This window comes from Porites lutea, chromosome 4 (assembly GCF_958299795.1).
Source record: "Porites lutea chromosome 4, jaPorLute2.1, whole genome shotgun sequence".
NCBI lineage: Eukaryota > Metazoa > Cnidaria > Anthozoa > Scleractinia > Poritidae > Porites > Porites lutea.
Window position 1 is genome coordinate 45,239,770 of NC_133204.1, and position 11,514 is coordinate 45,251,283.

At 37.1% G+C, this 11,514-nt stretch overlaps 1 protein-coding gene across 1 annotated transcript; it reads left to right on the top strand.

Annotated features, from left to right (window-relative positions):
* On the top strand, positions 1 to 8,394 carry LOC140933777 (dehydrogenase/reductase SDR family member 7-like). The gene is made up of 6 exons (XM_073383417.1): positions 1 to 296; positions 2,363 to 2,487; positions 5,235 to 5,427; positions 5,952 to 5,998; positions 7,156 to 7,275; positions 8,218 to 8,394. Exons 1-6 carry the CDS (start codon positions 26 to 28, stop codon positions 8,392 to 8,394), a joined length of 933 nt encoding a protein of 310 aa, XP_073239518.1. The 5' UTR covers positions 1 to 25.
* Positions 8,395 to 11,514: the final 3,120 nt, after the last annotated feature.

Sequence of the window (11,514 nt, forward strand, 5' to 3'; positions counted from 1 at the left end):
TCAGGGCGGTGATTCGTGTCGCATTATGGCTCGAACACTTTTGGTTCTTGCAGTCTTAGTTCCTCTTGTGTGCTTCTTGCTCGTGAAATATCAGGATGCAGATTTTGTGCTTATGATTTACAAATTGATAGGTGAGAATCCCGCCGTAGCGTTACGCGGGAAAGTTGTGTGGATCACAGGAGCTTCAAGCGGTATCGGTGAATATTTAGCTTACGAACTGGCTAAATGTGGCTGTAAGTTGGTGCTTTCTGCGCGGAGAAAAGATGAATTAGAAAGAGTCAAGAAAAATTGTGCAGGTAGGTCAAAAACGCTATAAATATGAATACGGTAAGCTTATATCATAACTGCGTCGAGGAACGGAACGACGGTGTACAGCGTCCGTAATAGCGAGAGTCCGAAATAGCGGGGTGCGAGAAAGAAATGTCTTGATATTATAGGAATTACAAATATATATACTGCATATTGTCGCCATAACCAATTGCAGTGCAGTTTTCGCATGTAAAGAGCTTCATAACTTTTCTTACAAGCAAAACGAATCGTAAGCGCACACACTGCACAGCATCTGTAACTGCATCTCTCTTTCGTTCACCACAATAATTATTAAATACAAACGACTAAAGCAACTTTGGAATGCCCTCTCTGAAATTAAAAACGCAGAAATGCTTTGACAATTTGTTAAAAGAGTATATGAGCTGGCTTAGGACTGCGAAATTCAGTTAGGTATTTACAAAATTTATGGCGGAAAGATTTTCCTCGATAAGAATAAAAGACGAAGAACTCTACAGAAATGTCGCCCAGAAGAAGCACAAATGAAAGGAAAGTGACAAAGGGATGTCAGTAAAACGCGGGGTCGAGGTCTATCTTTTTTTGAAAGATGCTGTTTTAGGGTAAAGGTCAACCCTGATCCTAACCCTAACCCTAAAACAGCGTTCTTTAAGAAAAAGGTGGACTCCGACCCCGACCCCGCGTTTATTGACACCCGTGACAAAGGCGAAGTCAAAAGGAGGAGGAAATAAATTATAATTTGAGATAATTCCGCCTAAACGTTTAAAGGTTCAGATTTTGATAAGAATACATTTTAAAGCTCAACTCAGTGCTAGAGCAAGTCTCACCCTGGGGGTGTGTGTGTTGGTAGGGAGGGAAGGGTGGCATAACTGTTCTAAGTATGGGCAAAGGGATGTGTCTGAGTGTGAATCTGTTAAGGATAAAAAAGAAACTTGAATACTTGCCCGGCACATGACAACAATGGCAGTGTGTGAGCTCTGTCTAGAGCAGTGGACAAATACATGTACATGTAAGCCCAGATAAAGTGTATATCCTGCTCTTGATAGAGAGGAAAAACACACTTTGTCAAAGAGCACGTAAAGGTGGAAACATAAGCTGTAAGTACCCCATCCCCAAGTGACCCCTGAAGTCTGAATGCAGGTAGAGGCAAAGATTTCTTTAGAGGGTGTCAATGGGGTATAGCTGTAGTCAGTAAACAGCTAAGAATATGCTAGTTAGTCAGTAAATAGCTCAAAAACACTAGTTAGTCAGTAAGCAGCCGAAAAAAGGTGTTTAGTCAGTTAATTGGCATGGTTATGTGTCCTGCAGACGTTAATATTTTTTATAGGGTGGTGTTTCCAAATCAATCACTCCCCTAAGACTCAAAGGTTCTGTCCCACTTTTCCAGTATGCAATGCACTGGTTTGCAATATTCTTTAACACTTCATCAAATCAGTCTGAAGACAATTATTTCTGACAAATCCAGCCTAACCTGTGATGCCGTTATTTGTTTTCCATGGTTGGGCCTGGGAGACACAACCACTCTCTGCTTCATCCTCTTTCTGTGAATAAAATACAGTCATTGTCCCACTTATATCATAACTAAAATAATATAGGACGGTGTAATCATGCACACGCGCACTCTTGAATGGGTTCAAGGTCAGGAAAGGGAATCGGTAATAAAGCTTTTTGTCCAATAAACAATCTGTAATTGTAATGCTTGTCACTCACTGGGATTAAAAAATTGGATTCTCACTTAATGCAGTCGCGTGTCCAATTTTGATTCATCGTTCCTAAGATTACAGGGGGAACTAGACTTCATTCGTCCTATTACTCCTACTACTCGTATTACTCCTATTACTCCCATATCATCTTTTTATTTCATAAAGTGTTCATTCACTTGTTTGAATCAATTTCTAACTTTTTGGGTTTACTTCGCTCTGTATACGCTTAAAAAATTACCTGTTTTATATGCTTGTCAGTTAATATTTTGTAATTTATACGTTGACGATAGTGAAAAAAGGCATTTATACATTAAGCAGTTAATCCCATTGGCACCCTAGTACTGAGTTTGTTTTTACTATTTCTTTCCTACTAGCAATTTCCCTTGCCATTGACCCATCATTTAAAAAAGATCAAGAAATTCTAGTCCTTCCATTGGACTTGCAAAAATTTGATACACATGAAAAACTGGCCCAAGACGTCCTCAAGCATTTTGGAAAGGTAAAAAGAAACTAGTATGTATAGGGCTTGAATTTAACAGCAGATGGTCTGAGCCCGGGGGGGGGGGGGGGGGGGGTGACTCCACATATGAAAGGGGTGGGGATGCTCATCGGAAATTTTGAATTAAACCTCTAAACCAGACTGATCTGGGTGTGGCCCAAGCTTTTTTTGACCCCTAAAAGAGACCATGTTAAAACACAGGCAAATGAGATAACTTAGATTATATGACTGGAGTAAATAAAACAAATTAAAAATATACATATCAAATATATATTTTTATATTTTTTTTATGTGCGACCTTAAACGAGACCTTCTTGGCTAAATATGATGGCATTTTGCCCAGAACACCCTAAATGAGACCAAAATCCTAAATTTACACCCCTAAACGAGACGACAAGCATCCCAACCCCTTTCATATGCGGAGTCCCCCCTCCCGGGGGTTTGAGTGGACAGGACAGGATAGGGTAGGATAGGATAAGTGCTTTATTATCAACAGAGCACCTACAGACACATGTGTTTACAATGATAACAAAGATTTAGTACAATAATTACAGTGGTGTACATTTGTAGAATTTATACAACTATTAAACAAGGTTATATTTAAGGCGTCTATCTCTTTCGCGGAAGCGATCACATACGTATTTAGCCACAATTTTTTGCATTTTCTCTCCTTGCTTCATACTTATCAACGTTGCAAAGGCAGAGCTTGGAGTCATAGAGTCAAGAAAAAGATTAGTTTCCTTTTTTTAGCGTATTGAACAGCTCTCTCCTAGGATCCCTATAGGCTATGCAATTCATCAAAAAATGCTCCTCGTCTTCTAATCCAGTTTTACATAATGGACAGATTCTTTGGTCTGGTGGTTGATGGGGTTTAACGTAATCGTCCAGTTTCAGTTGCTAGTTTGTGGTTGCTTAATCTTAGCTTTGTGATTGCTACTCTATGACTGATGTTTCTTACATTTGTGTGGTAATTTTCATAGTCATGATGGGTAAGTTTAAATTTCCTAAAAGTTCTTAGTTTGTTTTTTTTGATGCGGGTCCTTTCGTTCATCATTGTGTATTTCGCTAATCCATGTTTGCTGTTCTATGTCTAAGAGTCTCTGTCGTATATAGCTCATGATTGCGGGAGTGTTCGTTTTCGATGACCACATGCCATATGCCAGCCGGGTTAAGGGTTGACAATTGACATCAAAGCTGATTATTAGTGTTGATCCATGGCCCCTCACTTCATTGTGTGGCTGCTTCAGGTCATGCTGTTCCAGGTTCTATGTTAGTGCGATTTTAACATACAACACTAGACTACAAGACAGTAAAAAACTAGCATCTATAATTGCAATAAATCACATTTTTATATAAAAGTAGCAATTAAGTACCGGTAATTGGTATTTCTCAACATTTCCTTCCCTTTAGTATGCAGTTAAACCGTCTTTATGTGCTTCTGTATATGTCATTTTGTTTTTATGGCAATTAAAGACTGTTGTCCTCTTGATGCTTAATTCTGTATGTCTAGGTTTTTTTACACACTGTACATATATGTATTTTAATTTGTGTGTTTATAGATAATTGTGCTTATGATGTCAACAATGGCCATAATGTCAACAATGGCCATAATGTCAACTTCTAAGTAAACCTCTTTTCCATGTCTGCCTGTCATTTGTATGGCATTAATTAACTGGTTCATCATACGTCGGTTAAAGTTTTCTGTCAAAGTGATTAGTAATTCATTCTATCTATTATAAATAGTAGTAAGGCTGATATTGTCCTTTCAACCTTTCTCTACTTTCATAAAGTATCCTTTAGAAAGCTTTTACTAATTTTACAACTTGACCAGCCAAAAATTAAAGTAATTGTGTTAGTTCAGTTCATGGCCACACAGCATATATACAAGTAGATGACATGCCTTCCTATAGGTAATAGCTTATTTCAAGTCTAGAAAAATGGAGTAAAAATAATGTAAATCTGTATGTTAAAACTACCATCAAACCTCGTTAATACGAACACTGAGAGGGTCATAGAAAGTGTCCATAACAGGTTGTCTGTTGAATTTAAGTTGAATTTACAGAAAATTTAATTTCAGCAGTTATTGCCTGCAGCATAAATGTGTTACTGTTTTATATTGTGTGCGCGTGTTTTCCTCTTCTTGTGTGTTCGTATCGCATTCATCTTGAAGTGTGAGCGATTTGTTGTTATTAAAGCTGTTAGAGTTCCTTCACTGTGGCTGAAGACCACGGTAGACCCTCGTTGTGACATTCTTGTCTTTTCAACATTGCCATAAGGGCTTTTTTTTCTCAGGGACAAAGCAAACTGTCAATTAATGATCGAGGTGTCCTTATTAACCTGGTATCTGTATTAAAGTGGGGTTTGACTGTATTATGAAAATATCAAATTTTCCAGTGATGCAATTTTCTTTGTAGTATCTGCATGATTAGCATGGTTACAGTACCTGAAAAAATGTAAAAATCGCTTGTTAAAAAATTACTGACTTTCAATTATTAGTGATGTCTTTGGAAAAAAAGTTTGAAAAAAGTGTTACATCACGTTAATTTATTTGAAGGCAGAATACTTTCACACTTCACCAAAACTAGGTTGATTGTTTAAAATATGTAAGTTTAAAAATTAATGTATTGATTTCTTTAGGTACTCATACCTAGTTATTTTAATGTTTCAAACCACTAAGTACTGTCCTAATCAAGTTTTATGTGTAGAAGCTTTCCATATGATCCTACAGCGTCTTTGTCTCTTTTCAGGTTGATATTTTGGTTAATAATGGTGGAAGGGGCCAGTTTGGCTTAATAAGAAAGACTTCACTGGAAGTTGACAGAGCAATTCTGGATTTGAATACTGTTGGCACTATTTCCCTGACAAAAGCAATTCTTCCCCACATGATTGAACGCCATGAAGGACAGATTGTTATTGTTAGCAGCCTTTCTGGAAAGTATGGTAAAAATTTAAGTCTGTAGAATATTTTGACCCAAAAAGTGATGAAACTGCTTCCAAATGCTAAAAGTGGCTCAAGTTCCAATCACATGCTTCATCCCAGCCAGGTACCCATGCCAGCATTGATCACTCATTCCCCCAATTAACTCTTTAAGTCCCAAGAATGCATGACCAACATCAATTTTTCCCCAACAATGTTAGACGTGCATCATCAAGAGAGATCCTATTGTATGAGAATTATTAATAAAACAATCACCAGTGGGATTAAAATAATTTGATCTTTTATCAAATTCTTTACAGAAATGTTTGTAGATCAGTATGGAGAATTTGTATGTGTGTATATGTTACAGGTCAAATTTATTTTCAGGTTATTTTTCTAGTTTATTTTTTAAACCTAGTTTATTTTTAAAATTTTGTTTACACTAGTTTATTTTTAAACCTGAATAATTTTCGGAATCCCTTCTATGCTAAATTTAATTTTATTCATCTTGTGTAGTTAAAATGATATTTACCAATTTTTTTTCCAGGCTCCCCTTATACTGCTACATACAGTGCTAGTAAACATGCATTGCATGTATGTATTCCAGGTTATATATATAAAGACTTGTGTTAATTCAGTGTTGTGTAGGTTAATATGCACCTTGTTTGAGTCAGTTTCACTTTAGTTTTATTTCTTCTGTCCATATTTACAGTTAAGAATTAGATAGATTTATATCTCTATTTTTCCAAGATTGTAATAATCTCCAGTCAAATTGTTCTTCTTGTTTCTCCTGTTCTCAGATATATGCTGAAATAATGTGCAATATATTCCTCCAAGTATTTTAAAGATTTTTGTATGGAAAATCAATGGGAACGGGGGGCCGCGGATTGCCCAGGAAAATTGTTTCCAATATGTGACAGCTAGAATGTATAAGAGAAAATTTCATTACAGTATTTAAAACTCATTGAGCACACTGGGCCAAAATATTGAAAACCTCACATGCAGTGTTCCAATCCTTTTACTTCTAGCTGCAACTCAAGTAACACACACGAACAAGTTATATTTTGCAAGACATAATTTAATGTAACATATAAATGGTTCAGCCATTAAATTTGCAACTTAAGCAAATTTCTACATTTTATCTGCTTTATAGAAAATTTGCATACTATTATAAGCAGAAGTAATTTTGAAAGACTGCTTCAGCTTATGTAAGGCTTTCTTTTCATTTTTACTCAGTGCCTTAACTATAGAGCCTAATCTCAGGTTAGATAAAACTTAGACTGCAAGGTCTTAATAATTGAAGGCCTTGATATTTGAAAGACCTGTATGGTGTAATGGTTTTCCCTTAAGTACAAAAACAACAATTTTTTAAAAAAAAAATTAATCCCTAGTTTCTGCATCATTTCCTAGAAAACACATCCACTATACAATAATATTGGCAACAACAGCCCCCTACCCCCTCCCCAGTGGAAATAGTCCCCTTGTTCACTGTTTGGTCAGGTGCAGTGTGATAGACAGTAGTATCAGATAGTCTGTCTAAGAAAATTTGTTTGGACCTGATATCCAGGTTTTAGTCTTGATTTATAAGGCTTGATGCCAGACAAACACAAACTTAATTATGTCAAAGAAATATATCAGTTTTTAAAAAGTCAAACTAACAGCTATCCAGACACGGTCCTTTTTATAAAAGTGTTTAAATACTATTAAAATATTTTCCTGTTTACATCACTAATAATGAATGTCTTTTCCAGGGTTACTTTGATACAGCTCGTCTTGAGTTATCAGAGTACAATATTGGTGTCCAGATCATCTGTCCAGGACCTGTCAAGTCTGAAATATCAAAGAAAGCATTGTCTGAAGATGTTAACAAGGTAAACAGAATTTTTTACAAAATCCTAATTAATATGGGCACCAATGGGAATTGAGTCAGATGTGTGCAATGAATAAATAAAATAGAGACATAAACTGTGTTTTGTTTTAGCCCCTGGCAATGATTTCTGTGAAATCTTGGAAACATTTAAAAGTTTTTTTCAATTTTATTTTGGAGTTTCCCTTTTTTTCACTGTGAGAATCATTTTGCTGTACTTTGTTGCTTCAGTTCGCCCCAGTAGTCTTGTTAGTAGTACGGCACACTGCTATTTACTCCTTTTTTGAAGTGGATGATCAATGTCATTTCCTTTTGTCTTTATGTCATGAATGAAATGCGGAGGAATCTCATTAAGATTTATATAATAATGTCACGTGCTATTTTCTGGTGGTTTAACTTTTTTGAAAGGTTTAGCCAATGATTTTTTGATTTTTGATTTTTAATGCCTTTTTACATATAAATGAAAGGAAAAAACATTTCATTACATGAAATTCACATGAAACTAAGAATAATCTCAAAGGCAAGGAAGTCTCAAGAAGCCATGAACGCTTCATAGTTTATTTGAAATTGGTCTTGATGTCACCTGTGATTAAAATTCACTGAATCACAATTTTCATTGGCCATTCACCATTTTCACATAGACCTTGTTTACCCCTCCCCCCAAATTTTACATAACCATTTGTTTCCAAATTTACAGTTGTATTATGGTCTATGTGAAAATGGTGAATTGGAGGATGGTTGGATAGTCTCTGCAGCTGTATATGAAATTCAAACTAAACAACAATGGTCAAAACGATAACATTTATAAAGGAATTATCAGTAAAGAAAGAAAGGTAACTTTTTGTTTACAGTACCTCATTTAATATTTAGCGAAGTATCAAAAAGCGAGAAAAAGCGAAAATAGCTCTACAAGTTTATCTCAGCGGAAAATTTGTTTGTATTTTAGCCTCCCTCATCTGACTATGCAAAAAACCTTCCCAATATGCCAACAGAACGCTGTGCGAGGTTGATGGTAGTAAGCATGGCAAACAATTTGGACGAAGTCTGGATAACAGAATATCCAATTCTTACAGCTCCTTATTTCAACCAGTATTTTCCAAACTTCTTCAGATGGTATGCTTAGCTTAGTGCAAAAAAATTAATAATTATATTATCTTACTATCTTAGAGCGGTTTTCACTTGACTGTCGTAAAACCAAAACCAAAGTAAATACACTAGCCAACCAAAGGACGTAGTAAAACCAAAACCAAAACCAAAACCAATCCCAATTCGACAGTCAAGTGAAAACCGCTCTATTATCTAGTTATATTACCTTTATCTTCCTAATGAAAAAGATGGCTGCAATGGTTATGAGCCTGCGCCACATTGACCTTGCACAACTCTCATTGAAGCCCTCTTAGGGACCGACCATTTAACTTTTGAAGGGGGGGGGGGGGAGGGTGGGTGATTTTGAAAAAAAAAACTTCCTGCAAGCACTTGTCGGAAGAAAAAAAAATTGCTTCCGCACAAATGGAATAGAAAAAGAATTCTTGCACTGCCGTAAGAAAGAAAAAAAAATGTTACCAAGTTATTTCCTCTTTCAGAGAGCTTTGCAAAATCCCCGCAAAACTGCAACCATTCTTCCCTTGCTCCCTTTTAAACTCTGGATTTGCAGAATTATTGCTCCCTATAAGCAATGCATTACATGTACGATCAACATATCAAGAAATCTGAGTATCGTTTTCAGGTAGCCTGTGGTTAAGAAAGTCGGGCTTCCTATTTTTCCCTCTTTCTTTTCGGTGGCCTGAAAGAGAATCTGTGCCCAGGAGGTGGCCTGTTTTCACAGCAAAAAGCATAAGGAACACCATCACTTTGTTTTTATTTTCAACTCTGAGGTACTCAATTTAGAAGTGAACTGAAAAAAGGTTGAGAAAAATTATTAGAGCTATTTTTCATATAATATACAAACCACGATCCACTATAAATTGCAATTCTGCTTTCACACCTTTTCTGGAGATTTCAGTCCACTTTTAAATTATAAGTGATGATTCTAGCTGCATTTATCAAACTATGAACATTTCTGGCTATTTTTATTCTTTAATTAAGAATCTAAGCATTTCCATATTTGTTTGATGTTCATCACCTGTAATTATAATGACTTCATCAGTGTAAAGAATGACTTTCTGAAAACATAACTATACAAGAATGATTTTGTATAGCTTGCTAAATTTTTAGACTTTTGCAACTCCATATCAGGATCGTTACTGCAATAGCCACAATGTAAATGTAAATACATATTTACAAAAACTTGGACTGACCCTTTTTTAGGGAAAAAAATTCCTGCAGAGAAATGAGAAGGGTAAAAAAGGTTTGCGAAAAAAAAATTCTTGCTGACCAGAAATCACCCCCCCCCCCCCCCACCACCACCACCCCTCCCCTCAAAAGTTAAATGGTCGGCCACTTGGTAGGGAAGGAAGGATATGTATGTCCTTAGCGTGAATTTTGAAACTCCTCTTTTCGCGTATTGAGAAGAAAGCCTGGTTTGACCCTGTTGGTATTTCATTTTTGTATTTGTGCCATTCTTCATCACTGTCGTTGTAGACTTAACCCAATCTTTGGCTTTTTTGTGACCATTTCATCTGTACCATGTCACTGTTTGAAGACGATGCTGCTTGTGGGAATCTTACCCTAACAATGGCACACTCATCATCACCCAACATTGTTTTATGTAAATAGTGCTAGTAGTCCAAACATTTGACGATGCTAAATGGTTCCAGCAGTGCATGTTGGATAACCTTGGATCAATATGTTAAAACTGGGAGTTATCGCAGCACGGTAGCCGTCTTCATTTCAAGTGAGCTTACGCGGCAGGACGGGAGAGGAAAGAAGACTACAAACCTTGTGTGACAAGTGTGATAATAATTTTGTTTGAAATAACTTTTCGCTAAACTTCACCCTCCTTTAAACAGATTTTTCTGTACAGACCAGAAAGCATTAATTTTAGGTGAATTTCACGACAAAACACGCTCTTAATAGCCCTGCCATGTCTTTTCACGCACTGGTGTTTTGCCGTCCTCTTCTTCCTGCCGTCCTGTTGCGTAAACTCACTAATTATTTCACAAAATATGCAGAGTTCGTGATTGTGTCAGTGTGTTTGTTGTTCACTCTATTCTCATCCATCCCTCCCTTGCCTGTTCTACATTCAGGGTTGTGAAGAAAATTGCGATGAAGGGGACAAGGGAGCTTTTGGACCTTCCTCAAGACAAGGATGCATAAATTACATGTTATGAGTGAAGTGACTTAAGGATGGCTAGTGTACCTATTGAAGCCTTGTTGAATGTTTCTTTTAAAAGCAATCTAAATCGGCTTATTTCGGCGATCAAAAATTCGATTACTTTGTAGTCAGTGGTATTTAAAAACAAACCATTGTTGGAAACAGCCTGTACCTGCCATCCTCCAGATTGACATCCGAATCTAGCTTAAGACTCAGCGTTCCATGGAGGGAACTATAATCATGAACTTAAGTCTTGGGACAAATGTTGCACTTGTAACGCTTTTTCACATTTCTTCACATGCGCCAGGTCGCGGGGGGACTAGTTGCAGCAACACGTTGCGTCGCCACATAGCCTGCCTAGCCAGCGTTTCTGTGCGGTTTCGGAACGAGAGTCAAAGACCGTGCGAAGATTGGCTGTCGTTCCATTTCTCGCGCGGCCAAAACCGAAAATCCCGTTCCTCGGTCTTTCTTTCCTCCAAAACCAAACGGAAACGCTTGCTACGCAGGCTAGCGACACATGGCTTCGTGTATACTGGAAAATTTTTGTGAAAATCTTTGTCTCTGCAACAAAATTTGGTCGCCACAACAAGTCGCACAAATTCCGTCTGGTTTGATTATTTGCGGCATGTTGCTGTAACAAAATTCTGTTGCGGAGACAAAGATTTTGTGGGAAGGGACGAAATACGAGCTCTCCTAAAAACGCCTGCGTGGGAGGCTACGTCCTTCTTATTCCCTTAGAACTAATCCGTAACAACTTTGACCGACTCTGTCAGAAAGGCACGCGAGGCTCTCCTCATCGACAAAGTTATGACATCAGAACCCCGTGGTATAAATAGAGGTGATAAACTCAATTAGTGACATTCATCTTTTAGTCTCTTAGCTCATTCTCTCTTGCTATTGTTATAGAGTCTGGAAACAATAGCTACACTTGTAAATTACCCCATTTTTTGGCAAAAGTGTTATTAAATTGACCGCTGCACTTTAGCCCCA

Coding starts and splice junctions, on each gene's coding strand:
- LOC140933777 (XM_073383417.1), top strand. CDS start 26: ATGGCTCGAACACTTTTGGTTCTTGCAGTCTTAGTTCCTCTTGTGTGC. Junction 5,428..5,951: donor CAGCCTTTCTGGAAAGTATG/GTAAAAATTTAA, acceptor TTTTTTTTCCAG/GCTCCCCTTATACTGCTACA. Junction 5,999..7,155: donor CTAGTAAACATGCATTGCAT/GTATGTATTCCA, acceptor TGTCTTTTCCAG/GGTTACTTTGATACAGCTCG.